The 19,749-nt window shown below is 42.6% G+C and overlaps 1 protein-coding gene across 4 annotated transcripts in view; it reads right to left on the reverse strand.

Moving 5' to 3' along the window:
• myo10 (myosin X) overlaps nt 1-19,749 on the reverse strand; it is a 370,178-nt gene that overhangs the window by 200,757 nt on the left and 149,672 nt on the right. For all 4 annotated transcript variants that reach the window (XM_041183612.1, XM_041183615.1, XM_041183613.1 and 1 more), the window contains exon 3: nt 3,498-3,656. In XM_041183612.1, the coding sequence (XP_041039546.1) occupies nt 3,498-3,656 (159 nt within the window). The remainder of the gene's footprint in view (nt 1-3,497; nt 3,657-19,749) is intronic.

Below are 19,749 nucleotides of genomic sequence, written 5' to 3' on the forward strand. Positions count from 1 at the left end.
GGCAGGGGCTGCACGGGGGCGCCGGGGGCAGGGGCTGCACGGGGGCGCCGGGGGCAGGGGCTGCACGGGGGCGCCGGGGGCAGGGGCTGCACGGGGGCGCCGGGGGCAGGGGCTGCACGGGGGCGCCGGGGGCAGGGGCTGCACGGGGGCGCCGGGGGCAGGGGCTGCACGGGGGCGACGGGGGCAGGGGCTGCACGGGGGCGCCGGGGGCAGGGGCTGCACGGGGGCGCCGGGGGCAGGGGCTGCACGGGGGCGCCGGGGGCAGGGGCTGCACGGGGGCGCCGGGGGCAGGGGCTGCACGGGGGCGCCGGGGGCAGGGGCTGCACGGGGGCGCCGGGGGCAGGGGCTGCACGGGGGCGCCGGGGGCAGGGGCTGCACGGGGGCGCCGGGGGCAGGGGCTGCACGGGGGCGCCGGGGGCAGGGGCTGCACGGGGGCGCCGGGGGCAGGGGCTGCACGGGGGCGCCGGGGGCAGGGGCTGCACGGGGGCGCCGGGGGCAGGGGCTGCACGGGGGCGCCGGGGGCAGGGGCTGCACGGGGGCGCCGGGGGCAGGGGCTGCACGGGGGCGCCGGGGGCAGGGGCTGCACGGGGGCGCCGGGGGCAGGGGCTGCACGGGGGGCAGGATGCGCACAGGAATGCGAGGGGCAGGGGGTGCGCAGCGGCGCAAGGGGCAGGGGGCGCGAGGGCCGGGGGTCCGCGCAGGGCAGAGTATGCTCGGGGACGTGAGGGGCAGGGGGGTGCGCACAAGGGTGCACGAGGGGTGTGAGGGGCGCAAGGGTGCATGAGGGGGTGTGAGGGGCAGGGGGTGTGAGGGGCAAGGGGCGCAAGGAGCAGGGGATGCGTGCGGGGGCGGGAGGGGCGGGGGTGTGAGGGGCAGGGCGCGCGAGGGGGTGTGAGGGGCAGGAGGTGCACGGGTGTGAGGGGCTGGGCACACGCGGGGGTGCATGGGGCAGGGGGTGCGAGGGGCAGGACGCATGAGGGGGTGTGAGGGGCAGGAGGTGCACGGGTGTGCGAGGGGCTGGGCACACGCGGGGGTGCATGGGGCAGGGGGTGCGAGGGGCAGGACGCGTGAGGGGGTGTGAGGGGCAGGAGGTGCACGGGTGTGCGAGGGGTAGGGCGCACATGGGTGCTGGAGACAGAAACCATAATAACAAGTAAAAAGTACTTGGATATGCATTTGAAATGCTCTAACATATAAGGATATGAACCAAGAACCAGGATGTGGTTTTAGGGCAAATGGCTGCTTGTTTGCTGGCCCAGACATGATGGGCCAAATGGATTCATTCTTCAAATAGAATGTAGCATTACAAAGAATAAAGGGTTCATTAATACTTTGATTCGATTAAATATTTTATTTAATAATAGCATTTAATGCAAGAACTATGATAGCATGCTATGATAGATGTACTATAGGATATTTTCTAGGAAATACAAATACAATAAAAGACATTGCAATATTAACATATGGGTATACTGAAGTGTCAGATAGGAAAAGTCTAACTGGTCTATCCAGCCTGTCCCATGCAGTCATGGTGCCCTTTGTGCTTGCAAAACTCTGTTCACCCATCACTCTGCCTCACCTACACAGAGTCCTTGTCCATCATCACCTAATTTTAAAATTCCCCTCGTGTTCAAATCTCTCCATGGCCTCGCCCCTCTCCATCTCCGTCACCTACTCCAGGCTTACAATTCTATAGATTCTGCAGTCCTCCAGCTTTGCCTTCTTGGGTGTCCTCTACTTTTTTTGGCACCACTGGTGGCAATTGTATCATCACTTGTCGAGCCACTAAGCTCTGGAATTCCCCTTGAAACATCTTTGCTATTGTTTCCTCCTTTAATAAGCTCCAGAAAACCTACGTCTGTGACAGTTGTTTAGTTACCTAATATGTCCTTCTTTAGTTCAGTGTCAATGTGTTGTCAAATAACACTCCTGTGAAGCACCTTAGGATATTTTACTACATTAAAAGGTGCTATATAAATGAAAATTGTTGTTGTTGGTATACATCTCATGATATAAACAATCCATACACCATACCCACCCAACAGCCATGTAATCTCTTAGGAAAGGGACAATTAGGAGGAAAAATCTGGAAAGTTCTTTTTCAACCCCTTTGGGAGTTTGCCCAGGACACCAGATTGATCCAGATTTAAATTACAGATTATCTAACTCTTATACAAGGCAATCTCTGTCCCAGCCAGAAACAGGTTCAGCTTATTCTTGGAGCTGTACAGCAAATCAGAGTTCCACAGAGTGTTCTCTGGGAAAAGAATGATCTAACATCCAAACTAGTTCTGCCATTAGGTAATTTGTAATCGTGATCCCTGATCCTCCATAACCTATTCATTTGAAATAATTTGTACGCATGTACACAAACTAGTTCCTTTGATATTGTATAAACCACAGACAAACTGTCTCAGGGTCTATACTTCTCTGAAATGTACAGTCCTAATTCTTTTAATCATTATTCAGTGGCTCAGGCATTACAAACTAGCAAGTAACCTAGTGGCTCTCCTAAACTTCAATATTCCCCACCATGTGAGGGGACCAAAGCTGAACACAGTATTCAAAAGAAGATTTAACCAAGAAGAAAATAATAATATTTTGTTTTGTGGAGAACTGTCCTATGAACACAACCTCGTACCTAGTTTGCAATTAATCTTTACTGATGTTTAAACAGAATTGTTCAGGGAAAGATGATGTCCTGTAATCTTGATCTTTCAAAGATCTTTCACTTCCGAGAAATGTAGTAGTGCTTGCTAAATTTAATCTATGACATGACAGTACAGAATTACTCGACTATGGTCCTTTGTGAGCCATGGTTCAGTTGGTGATACTCTCATCTCTAAGTCAGAAGTTTTGGGGTTTAAGTCTTATTCCAGGGACTTGAGTACAAAAATCTAGGGTAGCAGTCCAGGCAGTACTGAGGGTGTGCTGCACTATTAGAGATGCTGTTTTTAAGATGTGATGTTAAACCAATACCTCTTTCAGGTGGATGTAAAAGATTCTAGAGTGATATCTGAAGACTAGCAAGGGACATATGCCTGCTGTCGTGACCAATATTTACCCAGAATCAATGCCACTAAAAACTGATTATCTGGTCTTTTTCATATTGCTGTTCATGGGACTTGCTGCCACTTGTCCTACGTGGCGTGGTGCAGGTCAAAAGAACTTTACAACCAACAAAGTGCTTTGACTATTCCAGAGGTTGTGAAAGGCATAATGTAAATGCAACTCGGTTTACTGTTTAACAGTAAATTCTTTGAAGTATTAACTCTACAAACAAACTAGTTTGTTCAGGTGCATTTGTTTTCCAGGAGCTGCCAGACAACCTGTCTTGCCCATTTGATGCATCTCATATCCATCAAGAGATTGACCTGGGCCCATCATATACACACCTATATCTATCTCTAATTTTTTGGCTTAATTAAATAAAGAGATGCTCATCATCACTGCTGTAGTGTCATTGCATTTCAACACCACTGCTGTTTTCAACTTACGTAGATATTGTCCTGCTTGTAGCGGATGTGTAAATTATGCATGATTGCCCCTTCATGCAGTTCTGCCAAGGTTGCCATATCCTCAACGCCCTCAATGCTAGTTGGATGCATGACCACTACTTTTTCCCTGGTTAAAGCATTTAGTTTATAAGTGTACACCTGTTCCAAAACAAAAGAGAAACAGAATTAATATGTAAACAAATCAAATATGTGAACATGGTGGATACATAATTACATTCAACATTCGATGCTAAATTGAATAAATGCATGTTAACAACAAAAAAACTGCGGATGCTGGAAATCCAAAACAAAAACAGAATTACCTGGAAAAACTCAGCAGGTCTGTCGAAGGGTCATGAGGACTCGAAACGTCAACTCTTTTCTTCTCCGCCGATGCTGCCAGACCTGCTGAGTTTTTCCAGGTAATTCTGTTTTTGAAATGCATGTTAACCTTTGCCATCATTTTGAATTGAAAATTATAATCTCAGATGCAATGCATTACTTATTTAATATAAGTTTTAATTAGTTTAAAACATTGTGTCACTCTCTCTTTCAACATCTGTTACAATGTTTTGTGAATTGAAGTTGCACTCATGTCCATAAATGAGTTAATTACTCGGTGAGATCCAAATATGTTGGAGAAAGTAGAAAGTAGAGACTGCCCTAAGTGTTAGCATTCCCATGGACTTTGTAATGTCAAAGTCTCTTTCATAAGGAGTTTCCTGTTCCCCGGTCTCACAGGGGCTTGTTAGTTGCTTGGTAACTGGTATTAGAAGAAGTGCAAAGAAGTGCATTCAGGGGTAGAAGATGTGTCTAAGTCCAGGTTTGTGCCTGGATACATCCTCCCTCCGCCCGCCTCCAGAGGGTACCAATTTTTCAGTACTTACAAAAACATAGGAGCAGGTGTTGGCCATTCAGCCTCTCAGGCTGTTCTGACATTCAGTTATGATCTGCACCTCAAATCCATTTCCCACCTTTGCTCCATGCTCCTAAATATCCTTACTGAATAAAAACCATTTGATCTCAGTCTTGAAAACTCCTATTACATCACTGGGGTGGGGTGGGAGGTTGGCGAAGGATGGGGTTTGCGGTGGGAAATTCTGCACTTTTTTTTGCCTTTGGAGGCAAGTGGACACCCATGACATACACTTAGTGGCACGAGCCAATAGTTAGAGGCGCCAGAAGGCACTATCCTGACATAATTGTTGGGGGTCACAATCCAAAGAATTTCATGCCTTACATAATCTTACATAAGTTATATGAATGTTAGACCAACAGAGCATGGAGGCAGCTAACCTCCCAACCCTAACTCCAGATGATCATCAGTACAACAGAAAGACTAGTGAAAAATTTCCATGCTGTTCTAAAGGTCTTCGAATTTAAAATAAAATGAAATTATTTCAGTTGATGAAAACCTCAGGGGAGGAGAGGAACTGCCTTAGTACAGAGTAATCCCTCATATTTTCCTTTTCCTTTGAGACATTGTGGAATGTTGAATACCAAACCTACATGCACAGCATCATGGGGATTAGACCAGGGAAAATTTGCACAATCATCAAGATCAGGAACTTGCACTTTCATGTGGTGAAAACATGCTGCTATTATACTTAGGTTTCGGAAACCAGTTTTACATTGTCTGCTCCCTTCATTCCTATGTTTTCAAATTAATTCACACATTACGCCTTGTTCATTCGGCACAAGTGAAACTACCCTTACATTTGATACATGATGATGGGTCTCATTATGTAGAGAATGGAGGTGAACACAAAAATAGCATTTAATTGCAATTAGCTGTTTAGACAGCTAACATGCCAATTAACAGTTACTCCTTGAAGCTGCCTGCCTATCTGAATTATTACGAAGCTTCTGCAGATGGATTCCAAAGGTTTCTCGATTGACAACTGTTTTATTTTAAATATTGGCAAAAAGGAAATATGGGATTACAGAGGTTTTCTTTCTAATAAAATTTATATTAATTCATCAGCATAAAGTTTAGAATTTACATGTACCAATTCATGAAAGAAGACTAGACACCATACAAGAGACTGAAAACCCAAGTATGGGAAGGTTCATTGCAGGATCTGGATTGTGGCATTCCATTACTATCAAAGTACAATGAGTCAACTTAATGAATAATGCACAACTTTTATGAGCTAATGAAACCTCAATTCAAACCACTGCATACAAGATGTATATATTTCACAATAGCAAAAATAAAGTAGCTGTTAACTTGCTCACTTATACTAATATGATGTGTCAGCTATGGCTTAGCTGGGAGCACATTTGCCTTTGTATCATAAGGTTCAAGTCCCGCGCTAGCGCTTGAGCACAAAAATCAAGGCTGAAACTCCAGTGCAGTACTGAGGGAGTGCTGCACTGTTGGAGATGCCGTCTTTCAGATGGGTCATGAAGCTGCCTGTCTGGGTGGATGTAAAAGATCCCATGGCACTGTTTTGAAGTAGGGCAATGAATTTATCCCCAATGTCTGCCTTTTTTTAATCCCTCAATCAATGTCACAAAAAGATTATCTGATAATTATCACATCGCCATTTGGAATTTGCTGAGTGCAAATTAATTGCCGTGTTTCCTATATTACAACAATGAATACGGTTCAAAAAGTACATACCACCTGAATTAGGAGCAGGATTAGGCCATTCAGCCTTTCGAGCCTGCACTGCCATTCAATAAGATCATAGCTGATCTGAATGTGGCCTCAACTCCACATTACGCCTACCCCCTGATATCCTTTGACTCCCTTATTAGTCAAGAATCTATCTACCTCTGCCTTAAAAACATTCATTAACCCTGACTCCATTGCTCCCTGGGGAAGAGAGTTCCAAAGATTCAGGACCCTCTGAGAAAAAATATTCTATTTCCATCTTAAATGGGAGACCCCTTATTTTTAGGCTGTTTCCCCTAGTTCTAGGCTCTCCCACAAGAGGAAACATCCTCTCAGCATCCACCCTGTCAAGTTCCCTCAGGATCTTATATGTTTCAATAAGGTCACCTCTCAAATCTTCTAAGCTCCAATGGATAGAGGTCCAGCCTGTCCAACCTTTCCACGTAAGATAACGCACCCTCCCAATCCCAGGTATCAGTGGAGTGAACCTTCTCTGAACTGCTTCTAACGATTTATATCCTTTCTTAAATAAGGAGACCAAAACTGTACACAGCATCCAGATGTGGTCTCAGCGACGCACTGTACAACTGTGGTAAAACATCCTTACTTTTATACTCCATTCCCCTTACAATAAACAACGACAGCCCAACATTGGGTGTAAAGGGCTTTGAGACGTCTGATGGTTGGGAAAAGTGCTACATAAATGGAAGTCTTACTTTTAACTTGGATTTGCATGCAAGAAAACAAAACTCCACGAGGAGCAGGAGGAGGCCAGGCTGCTTGGCCTCAAAAGCATCGAAAATATCAGCAGTTGAACAAAATCATATCGTTTTGGAAACATACAATTGAATCCTTTGCAACTTCTAATGAGAAACTAAATTTTGGTTCCAGCATTGCTGATGGTTGTGCTGAGGATTTTGGTGAACAGTCTTGGCTCATCTTTTACATTTGTATCAGTCAACCTAACAGAGAATAAATTAAAATTGCTTTAAGATAACCAGCAGCCTTGGTTTTTGACATAATGGTCTTTGTGCACTTGAATTTATACCAAACAGGAAGTAGGAAATAGTAATAATGGGCCCAATGTTAGCTCCCGAAGCGGATAGCTTAAGCCAGGAATTTAACTGGCTCAGTGTACCGTTATTGGGGAGAAAGAGCCCCGACTGGCTAGATTTCACTCTGCGCACGGGGTTGTGGGATGGAATCGGGTTCACACCCCCAGACGCAGATCGAAGGCAGCCACAGGGGTTACCGAGTGCCAAGGCAGGATGATTAGAAAGCTTGCCCGGGTTCTCTGGGTCTTGTCGTTTTGTTCAGTATTCAGCCCTCTGGCCCTTCAGCATGATGAGGTCTTCACTATACTGGGGATTGGATGACCAGAATGCAAAACACCTCTGCTGAGTTCACAAGCATTACCCTACACATCCAAATGCCAGTCATTTTAATTCACCGCTCCACTCCCACTCTGACTTTCAGCCTCCTACACTGTTCCAATGAAGCTCAACAAAAACTAATTGAACAGCATCTCAATTTTTGATTTGGCACATTACAGACTTCCAAACTCAACACTGAGTTGAACAAGTTCAGTTCATAATCTCTGCCCCCATTTTTTACTGTACTTGGATGGCAGCTGTTGATAATGATTTTGCATTTTCCCATTTACTCCTCCTTTCTCTAGGCACATGATTTGTTTCTTTACTTGAACTATTACCATTTGCCTTGTGCCATTGTCTTTTTTGTCATTTACTCTCTCTATTTTCCTTTTCCTCCCCTCTCCCTGCATCTGTATTTCCTTTAAACATTTATATCTGTAACTTTCTTCAATTTTGATGAAAGGCCATCAATGTTAACTCCATTTCCCACTCCACAGATGTTGCCAGACCTGCTGAGTATTTCCAGTATATTCTGCTTTTACAAAAGTAAATTACAGCAGATGCTGGAAATCTGGAATAAAAAACAGAAAACGCTAGGAATACTCAGCAGGTCTGGCAGCAACTATTGGGAGAAACAGAGTTATGACCTTCCATCAGAACTGGAAAAAGTTAGAAATGCAATAGAGCAAATGTAAGGGGGAAGACTGGGAAAAAGAATAGGGATAGCTGATCAAACACAAAAAGGGAAATGGAAAGGAATGAAAGTGAACACGGTAAAGGAAACAAATGGAAATCGATACAAAACCAAAATATTATGGATGCTAGAAATTGGAAATAAAAACTGAAAATGTAGCAAGTACTCAACAGGTCAGGCTGCAACTATGGAGTCAGAAACACAGTTAATGGCAGGATTTTAGTGTCAATATGCAGTGGGAATGGAGGTGGGCAGATACCGAATTTCCCAACACTAGCTGGTTCTCTACCATGGTCTCAATTCCCAGCCATTTTCTGGCGGTCAGATTTGGCAAGGGATGACTGCCCACCCACAGGCAGTGGGTAGCTTTTTATTGCAATTGAAAGGCCAATTAAAGGTCATTGTTTAAAGGTAAAGTGGAATTCTGTGTTGTTGGGAGCACCACAGCTTCCTGGATTGGCCTCTTGATGTTATTGTGGAAGTTCCCCTTCCACAATGGTGGTCCAGCAGCTGTGATCGTTTTTAATTTTAAATATTTTAAAAGAGCTAAGAGGGCATGTCAAGATGGAGGCTTAAGCCTCTTGTTGCCCCTCCAGGTTTGAGAACCCAAATGCCATCCTTAATTGGAAGGCAAGCACACTCTCTCGCCACTAACTAAAATTGCTCTCCGGTTACTCCTCCTGGTGTGGGATCTGGCCCAGCGTTTGATCAGGATGTCAGGGACCTGACCCCAAACAGAAAATCCTACCCAAAGTTTCAGGTTTGTGACTTTCTATCAAAACTAGAAGAAGTTAAAAATGTAAAAGGTTTGGAGCGAATTATTTGTGTTGTGCCTTGATATCAATGTAATCAATGAAAAAAAAAGCTCATTTACCCAGCAAGTTTTTAAAGGGTACGAGATGATTGTTACATGAACATGAGGTTTACATTTCTGCTTTCAGGCAGAAACAAGGCTCCAAAAACCTGAGAGGACTGATCTTACCAGCTGTTCACTCTCAGTATGCCTGCTGGCACGTTCATTGGATAGTCCATGTGGTGACCTCAGGAGGCCAGGAATAAAGCAAAATGCTGCAAATGCTGGAAATCTCAAATAAAAGCAAATGCTGGAAACACTTAGCAGGTTAGGCAGCACTTGAGCACAGAGGAAAGCAGGTTTAACATTTCAGGTCAAATAACCTCCATCAGGTTCATCTTGAAGTTCTGCTCTTCTCTTTGATGAGATTTTCATTCAGCCTGTTCATAGCTCGGTGATGACCTCTCAACAAAACCATTAATTCTGCCTTCCACTCTCTGCAGAGGATGCCTGACTTTTCAGCATGTTTTTATTTCAGCCCAGCTGGCCACTGGCTTCAGACAGAAGCCTACTTATAATATACAAATCCGGCACTGACTATAGGGACTATGGTCCCTATAGCAATTTTGACATGCCAGTGGGTAGAATCTGCACCACACATGCTGTTCATTGGTGTTAGATGTTGAGTGGCATTAACCAGTGGTCCTTCAAAGCACAGATTCAGGCTACTAGAACAACTAAGTTTCTTTTTGTTTATTTATTCAAAAATAACACATTTTTGAGCTGCCAGGTGAAACAGATGAGATGAGAGAAAGAAAGAGAGCACGATGGGCGAGGCGGGGGATCTTCTCTCTCAGCAAATAATGCTCACTTAATAGATATTTGCACATCTGCCTTTCTTTCAATTTTAAATTTATCTCCTAAAGAACCCTCTTTACATCTTTGTTACACTAACAAATTAAGAATTTAAAAAATTTATTCATGGGACGTGGGTGTTGTTGGCTAGGCCAGCATTTATTGCCCATCCCTAATTTTCATTGTTCAGAGGGCATTTAAAAGTCAACCACATTGCTGTGGGTCTGGAGTCACACATAAGCCAGACCAAGTAAGGACAGCAAATTTCCTTCCTTAAAGGGCATTAGTGAACCAGATGGATTTTTAGAACAATCAGCAATGGTTTTGAGGTCATCATCAGGCTTTTAATTGCAGGTTTTATTGAACTCAAATTTCTCCATCTGCTGTGGTGGGATTCGAACCAGGGTCCCCAAAGCAATACCCTGCGTCTCTGGATTACTAGTCTCTGGAATAATAGTGCAGTGACAACATCACAATGTCACCCACTTCCCCCAAGGTCTTGAGTGCTCCACTCAAGCCCTTGCACTTGAACAATAAATAGTGGGAAACATAGGGTGGGATTTTCCACACCCGCCCGCTACTGGGATCTTTTGGTTCCGTCACAAGTCAATGGGCTTCTGGCTGGAGCACCGCCTCGCCCGGGGCTGGTCCCACCCGCAATGGGGCTGGAAAATCCCAACCATTGTTACAGTGCTGAGACTACTACCAGTGGACCAGAAATATCCTTCTCCCTTTTGCAGTCAACAATTATTTAGTCCAATATTTCTATTTATATGTGTCTATTAGAAAACCAACTCAAAAGCAACAAAGTTCAAGTGCCAAGCCATCTTGCTCATGAATTGATTGAAAACAGATATCAAACTTTTCTATTTGAGTTATGTGAAATGCGTATGATTAATTAAATAAGTGTTAGCTGTAAAACATAAAATGCTGGAAACATACAGCAATTAATTCAAAATGAAAAATTGTCACTTTTGGTACCTACTACACCGTAACAATTCTGTTATTCTGTGGAGAGAACAGGCAGATGACTTTACCCTTCAGATGTGGACCCTTCAAAAGATTCAGGCCTGAGACATTAATTAATCTGCTCTCTCCAGAGGTGCTTAATGAACTGAAATTTTCTACTATTGTTGGTGACATCTTTTGATGATCTGCTTCTATCACTGCTTGTTTGTCCCTACAACCACACCAACCCCCTCCACTTCTCTCTCTCTCTCTCCGCACCCCCCCACACACCTTAAACCAGCTTATATTTCAACTCTTTCTTGGACTCGAACTCAAGTTCTGTCGAAGGGTCATGAGGACTCGAAACATCAACTCTTTTCTTCTCCGCCGATGCTGCCAGACCTGCTGAGTTTTTCCAGGTAATTCTGTTTTTGTTTTGAAATTTCCAGCAGTTGGTTTTTCTTTGATTTCCAGTACCTACAATTTCTGGCAAAAGATGTTTCTTGGAGGACGTTATTCCAAGAATTGCATATGTCTAGACTCCTTGGGAGGATAGTGACATCTAGAATGCCCCCAACAGTAGACTGTGCCTTATCAAACTGTTGTAAGGTAGTGAGGTAATATAATGCTAACGCAATTCAGGAAGTAACAAAGTATGAAGATTGCAGACTAATCTGAAAACCAGAATATTTGAACAAATGAAAAAAAAACTGAAAAACCTATAGTAGAAAGGTGAGCATGAGTTCTGGGTAATACTGTGTCCACAGCTAGTGACCTACTTTATGTGTGCCATCCATATTGAAATGGACAATTTGTGAAGAAAATTACTTGTGCTAATAAAGGATGGTTGTGGTTTAAAAAAAATGTGCTGTGCTATTGGTTACTTGACACTACATCCATGTAAGTGACAGATGTGACACAAACCACAAAAGTAGTTGTATAATTATCCTGATGCAATAGTGTCTGCACCTAGGGTGCCCTGATTCGAACTCCATTTGCTTCAATAGCTAAAAGCAAAATACTGTGGATGCTGGAAATCTGAAACAAAAACATAAAATGCTGGAAAAACTGAGGAGGTCTAACAGCATCTGTGGAGAGAAATAAACAGAGTTAACATTTCGAGTCTGTATGACTCTTCTTCAGAGCAGCTCTGAAGAACAGTCATATAGATTTGAAACATAACTGTGTTTCTCTCTCCACAGATGCTGAGTTTTTCCAGCGTTTTATGTTTTTATTCGTGAATGATGCCGTAGCCAGTCACAGATAATAACATTCAGAATGCAAAATAGCAGGTTTGAAGTGATTAATTTAAATTCTAAAATTTGACTGCTTCTAATGAGTAACTGATGTTAACTCCTCACCTGCAAACATTTCTGATTTTTCCACCTCAAAAAAGTAGAACAAATATTGCAAAAAATTGGGAACTGGTTTAGCCAATTATTACTGCCTCACTGTGGACTGATAGGGACTTGGAATGGTGAATAGGCTCATTCACACGATACAATATTAGAGAGTTGAGACACATGCAGCTCCTGAAGTTACACTTTAACTGGTTACTAATTGATATATTTTTAAAAATAGACAATGGCAGTTCCATGGGTTTGTTCCATATATTTCAAATTCATGCAATTGAGTAGATATCTGTATATAATTTAAATATGTTTCTTTGAAGTCTGCAGTTCATTCTAGATTTTATTTCACATTTATAATTAAGCATGTCTGATTGTCAGTGGTTTCCTCACCACAAATCTCCAGGAAAAATTGGCAAATAAACACAGTGGAGGCCCTAATCCACTCATTTCACTGCACAATTAAATGAACCAATTCAAAGCCTTTGCTTTCCCTTCCAGTAACTGTCAAATCATCTGTGAAGATTGAAGTGTGACCTTTGTGGTACAAACAATTAGTTCCTAAGGGGTTTTATATCTCTTTACTGAGACAGTTTAGTACTCATGCCATGGCCTTTTTTCTTTTAACTATGGCCAGGACAAGTTCTAAACTATAGTCCAATGTATTTTCAGGTTAATAAAAAGTAGCAAAGTTCCGATTGGGTGGTTCAGAAAAGCCTAGCAATTTCATCATGGAGCTAACTTTTGGGTTCCATGATTTTTTAATGGTACCACTTTTGTCAGACTAATGGAAATCCAATCATTTAAAACCCAATACTGACTAAGGAAGTATTATAACCATGTGCATAGAAAATAATTGAAAGACAATTCTGCCCTTCAATTCTAATCAGCTAAGTGTGCTTTGATATCTGGCACAATCTAATTTCATCCCCTTTCATTATCTTGCACCACAAAAATAGTCTGTCTGAAATTCTGTTTAGTTATAAAATAAATTTAAATATTTTAACTCCAGAGAGCACAATAGCAAGAGGTTAGTAAAACCCAAAATTGAGTTTGCATTTGGTTTACCAGACACTATGCAAGCTAAGTTTAATTTAGTTACTAGCATTAGCACGTCTGGCTTTGAGTGTCACATGAAGAACTGGACACAAGTCCAGGCCAACAGTCCAATTCAGTACTCGGAGTGCCACATTACTGAAAGTGCAGGTGCCATCTTTTTATCTTGTATGGGACGTTGGCATCACTGACAAGACCAGCATTTGTTGCCCATCCCTAATTGTCTTGAGATGGTGGTGGTAAACTGCTGCAGTCTATCTTGTGGTGGGTACGCCAACAGTGCTGTTAGAAAGAAAGTTCCAAGATTTTGATTAAGCAGCAGTGAAAGAATGGTAATCTAGTTCCAATTAGGATGGTGTGGCTTAGAGGGAAACTTGCAGGTGGTGGTGCAAGGAGGCAAGGCCCCATGACAGAGTACCCTTGGATGTCAGACCTTGGGAGAAACGTGTAGGGGGAAGGTGCCTGATGTGGAAAGGAGATCTTTAAGGGAGGCGTGCACCACCCCCCTCCTGCCCCTGAACTCTTCTACCACTTAATGGCTTCAAAAGGGGCGAGGCCTAGGCTTGCCCACCCCCATAAAATTGTGGAGAGGTCAGGGGTAGGCAGTAGGGCTTGGAAACCCTCTGACAGGGAACCATAAAATCCTGTCCAGTGACGCTAATAGTGAAGGCCAACATTCCTCAATCAAACAATACCACTGCTGCATTTGCCTGTAAGACAACATTCATTGTACTTTTGAAGAAATGTGATGTGTGAAGTTTTTTGGAATACTTCGGCAAGAAAAGTTGCAACATTAACTGTATTATTTATAATCATGTAATTAATAACAATTTAGTGAGAGAAAAAACAATGACAAAACAATATTTCTTTTCAAAGTGACATTATTACAATGCACTGGAAACAAAAACTGATTAATTGCCACTGTGCTTTAACTTTTAGAACCAGCTAAATAGGCGTTACTGAGCCCTGAGCACCATTCCTCAGATTGGGAATGGACTTCAGTCCTCCAGTGCTCAGAGTCCATTTTTAAGCTGCACTGAGTTGGGAGACCTTGAGAAAGAGCCACAATATCTTCTGGAGAAGAGTGAAGAATAACTCGGAGGGGACATTCATGCCTGGATATATCAAATACAAGGATCATTGTTGGAATTTTGGGACCAAGTCTGCCACTCAACATTCTGGTACAATTCAGGATGGGGTTTAATTTTCAAGAAGAAAAGAGATCAGTGTAAAAGTAAAATGGAGAAGTGGCTCCTTCAAGTAACATTCTGATATGACAAAACTCTAAGTGGAATATGCAGTGGTAACATTTTTGTTACAACAATCATGATATATAAAAATATCAAAACCATCATGTGATTTTCAAGTCTTCCCAGTGGCCGGTTGTCTGAAAATAAGGCTTCTTCATTAAACTAATTAACAATCTAGCGCAAATTTACTGTAAAATGTCACATTCTCATGAGGGTAAATATCATGTGATTCCCTGTGCCTGAGGGTGATCGAAGGTTCACCATTACAATGATACTGTGTTAAATTAACTAATGCACTGGTAAGAAAAAAATCAAAGCCTTGCTAAACTTGTCTGAAAGAAAAAAAACTTCTTTCTAAATTAACAGGGAGTAGTCTAAAGGAAAAAAAATTGAACGAAGACAGATGTCTCACATGATTATGACTGAAAGAAACCTGATTAGTTACTGATGCCTGACGAGTACAATGAATATTATTGTGAATCTGTAAATTAAGAAGGATCAGTAATGCTGTATTTATTATGCAGTAGAAATGGCTTGAGAATAAGATTCAGTTCCTTTCTGCCAAATTCAGGCTATTTTCCAAAGCAGGCCAAATTTGGAGACTGGAGCAACAGCAGCAAAATTGTAGGTATTGTTTATGATAATGCTGCCAGCCTGGAAGAAAACCCGAGGCTCAATGTCACGTCAGAGACTCGTGCTACTTTGTTAGTGCATTTACCACGGTGACAGTACTGTAAGCAGACTCACAACACAAATGAACACAGGCAGTGTGATCAGTGGTGCTTCCAGGTTTTCTTCCTACAGCTATAAAAATACTCACAAAGTCTTCCACTTGCCAAAGGCAAGAAATTAGTATTTCTTGAGGTGTGCAAAAGAGAAACGTGATAAGGTTGCTCCCAGGCTAATTTGTCTGGTAAATACACAATACAAGTGTTTTTTTCAAATCTCTCTCTAGGACTTGTTTTCAAAACAGGTTTGTTACGAAATTGCCAGAATATTAGATTCAGTTTATAAGGGTTAATTCCCAGGTCATGCAGCATTTTGTTCTCGTATCATAGCATCTTGGAGAACAGAATGAGGCAATTCAGCCTATTATGCTTGTGCCAGCTCATGAAAAGAACTACCTAATTATTCCTATTGCCTGTCTTTCTCCACATATTTCCTTTCCAGCTATATGGCCAATTTTATTTTGGAAGTTACTGCTGAATTAGTTTCTGCCACTTGCTCAGACAATATATTGCAGCTTATAACATGTGGTGTAAAAAAAAATCTCATTTCCCCTCTGGATCTTTTGACAATTATCTTAAATCTGTGTCCTTTGGCTATCAACCCTCCTTTCAGAGGAGATAGTTTCTTCTTATTTATTCCATACAACCCCTTTGTAATTCTGTTCCATTAAGTCGTCCCTAACCTATTCTGTTCTAAAGAGAACAAGCCCAGCTTCTTCAGTCTTTCTTTTTAACTTGAAGTCCCTCATTCCTGGTATAATCCTGCTAAATCCCCTCTGCACTCTCTCTAACGCCTTAACACTATTTTAACATTAAAACCAAGGAATCTAGGCAGTTACTATAAAAATTAGGAATATTAATTAAGAAACAGCAGGAATCACTTGTGTGGAATTCCATGCCACTGTAATTAAATGGTTTCTTTCAGAATCCTAACTGACCAAGTCCTGTTTATTTATTCTAAAAGGAGGTTTAACTAACAGTCTGGTGACCTAGGTTCTGATGTCAGAGAAAACAGTACAATCAGAATTGATTGACAACTCGGCAGGACAACACAAGCAGGGTTAAAGTAGCTTTAGCAAACACTTTTTCTCTCTCTCTCTCAGACACCAGAAGGGGGGAATGAACATATCCAGATTATAATCAATATGCAGAACCAGTTATCTTGGGATTATAGAATCATAAAAAGCTTATGGCACAGAAAAGAGGCCACTTGGCCCATCATGTCTCCACCAGCCAAAAAATGAGCCACTCAGCCCAATCCCACTTTCTAACATTTGGCCCATAGCCCTGCAGGTTACAAAACTTCAGCTGCATATCCAGACATTGAGTTGAGGGTTTTTGCCTCTACTACTCTTTCAGTCAGTGAGTTCCAGACCCCCACAATCCTCTGGGTGAAAACATCTTTCCTCATCTCCCCTCTAATCTTTCTAGTTTAAATCTATGCCCCCTTGTCACTGATCTCTCTGCTAAGGTAAATAGACCTTTCCCATCCACTCCATCCAGGCCCCTCACAATTTGTAGAATTCAATCAAATCTCCCCTCACCCTCTTCTGCTCCAGGAAGAACAACCCCAGCTTGTCCAATCTTTCTTCATAGCTGCAATTTTCCAGTCCTGGCAACATCCTCATAAATCTCTGTACCCTCTCTAATGCAATTATACCCTTTCTGTAATGAGGTGACCAGAACTGCACACACTACTCAATTTGTGGCCAAACTAATGTTTTATGTAGTTCCAGCAAAACCTCCCTGCTCTTATGTTCTATGCCTCAGCTAATAAATGAAAGGATTCCATACACCTTCTTAACCACCTTATCAACCTGTCTTACTACATTCAGGGACCTGTGGACATTCACTCCAAGCTCTCTCACTTCCTCCACACCTCTCATTATACCCCAATTATTATGTATTCATTTGCCTTGTTTGACCTCCCCAAACGCATCACCTCACACTTCTCTGGGTTGAATTCCATTTGCCACTTTTCTGCCCACCTGACCAGCCCATTGATAACTTCCTGCAGTTTACAGCAATCCTCCTTACTATCAACTATGCAACCAATTTTTGTGTAATCTGCAAATTTCTTGATCAAACCATTACTATATAACCACAAAAAGCAGGGGACCGTATACTGCCCGCTGTGGAACCCCACTGGAAACAGCCTTCCAGTTACAAAAGCCATCAACAATTACCCTTTGTTTCTTGCCACTGAGGCAATTTGGTATCCAGCTTGCTACATTCGCCTGGATCCTATGGGTTTTAAGTTTTTAAACCAGTCTGCCATGTGGGACCTTGTCAAAAGCCTTGCCAAAATCCATATAGACCATATCAACTGCACTCACCCTCATCAATCCTTCCTGTTAATTCCTGAAAATATTCAATCAAATTAGTTAGACATAGCGACGGAGATTAAGGGGTGACTGGACAGACGTTTACAAAATTATGAGTGGCATGGACAGAGTAGATAGCCAGAAGCTTTTTCCCAAGGTGGAAGAGTCAATTACTAGGGGACATAGATTTAAGGTGAGAGGAGAAAACTTTAGAGGAGAAATGCGGGGCAAGTGTTTTTACGCAGAGGGTAATGAGTGTTTGGAATTTGCTGCCAGAGGAGGTGGTGGAAGCAGGTACGATAGTGGTGTTTAAGAGGCAGCTTGAAAAATACATGAATAGGATGGGAATAGAGGGATATGGACCCCGGAAGTGCAAAATGTTTTAGTTTGACAGGCAATATGATCGGCGCAGGCTTGGAGGGCCGAAAGGCCTGTTCCTGTGCTGTACTTTTCTTTGTTCTTTGACCTTCCTTTAACAAATCCATGCTGACTGCCCTTGATTAATCCATGTCTTTCTAAGTGACAGTTTATCATGTCCCTCAGAATTGATTCCAATAATTTGCCCACTACCAAGGTCAGGCAACTGGCCTGTAATTATTCAGTCTATCCCTCACTCCCTTTTTAAACAAAGGCGCAACATTAGCAGACGTCCAGCCCTCCAGCACCTCACCTGTATCCGGTGGGGATTGGAAAATGGTGGTTAGGCCCTACGCAATTTCCTCCCTGACTTCTTTTAGCAGCCTGGGGTACATTTCATCTGACCCTGGTGATTTATTCACTTTCAAGGATGCTAATCTCCTTATTACTTCCTCTCTCCCCATGTTTATCGCATCCAATACTTCACAAAATAGGCGGGCAATGCAGGCATTGTAGTTAAGGAGTGTGAAGACAGGTGGTAAATTATTCACTAAGAACCATACCAACATCCTCTGCCTTATACACATAGGTTACCTTTTTGATCTTTTATGGGCTCTACCCTTTCCTTGGTTATCCTCTTACTCTAAATGCATTGATAAAAACATCTTTGGGTTCTTCTTGATTTTGCTTCCCAATATTCTTTCATGCCCTCTCTTTGTTTTCCTAATTTCCTTTTTGATTTGACCCTTCCACTTTCTATGCTACTCTCAGTTTTTTGTAGTATTGAGTCCTCAGTGTCTGACATAAGATTTCCTATTCTGTCTTTTCTTACCCTGTAAACTCCTTGACATCCAAGGGGCTCTAGATTTGGCCATCCCACCTTTTCCTTTGTGGGAATGTCTTTACTCTGAACTCCTTGAATCCCCCTTTGAATGCCTCTTACTTCAAGTAGCTGCTTCCAGTGCACTTTTGCTAAATCACTGCTCACTGTAGTAAAGTTGGCCATGCTCCAATTTAGAACTTTAACTCCTGTTTTATCTTTGCCCTTTACATAATTATGTTAAAACCAACTGAATTATGATCACTACCACCAAAATTCCTTCCCACTGCCACTCCTTCCACCTGCCCAGCTTCATTTCCTAAAACTAAATCTAGAACCATGTCCTCTCTTGTTAGCCAAAAAAGTTCCCTTGAATGCACCTCAAGAATTCTGTTCCCTCCATTCCTTTCACACTAAACCTATCCCAGTTAATATTGGGATAGTTAAAATCCCCTAATATTCATGCCCTATTGTTTTTGCACTTCTCGGAGATTTGTCTACATATTTGCTCTTCTATCTCCCTCTGACAGTTTGGGGGTCTATAGTACACTCCCAGTAGCATGACTGTCCCTTTTTTTGTTCCTAAGATCAATCCATATGGCCTCAGTTGATGATCTTTCTAACATATCAACCCTCCTCACAGCTGTAATTGATTCTCTAACTAAAATTCCCACCCCTCTTCCTTTTATCCCCCTCCATCTCGTCTGAAAAACCCTGTAACCAGGAATGTTGAGCTGCCATTCCTGTCTCTCTTTAAACCATGTTTTTGTGATAGCTATGATATCATACTGCTTTGTTTCTATCTGTGCCCCCAGTTCGTCTGCTTTATTTGCTACATTCCTTGCACTGAAGTATATACCCTTGAGCACTGACAAACTCTTTTTATTTTCTATCTTTTGTTCCTCCGTCTTCCAGACTCACTGATTTTCTGCCCTCCATTACCATTTCTGGTTTTGCCCCATCGAAGTCTACTCTCAGGTTCCCACTCCCCACCAAACTAATTTAAACCCTCCCCAAAAGCACTAGCAAATGTCCCAGCAAGGATACTGGCCCCAGTCCCATTGAGATGCAGGTCCCACCTCCCC

This window comes from Carcharodon carcharias, chromosome 3, assembly GCF_017639515.1.
Source record: "Carcharodon carcharias isolate sCarCar2 chromosome 3, sCarCar2.pri, whole genome shotgun sequence".
Taxonomy (NCBI): Eukaryota; Metazoa; Chordata; class Chondrichthyes; order Lamniformes; family Lamnidae; genus Carcharodon; species Carcharodon carcharias.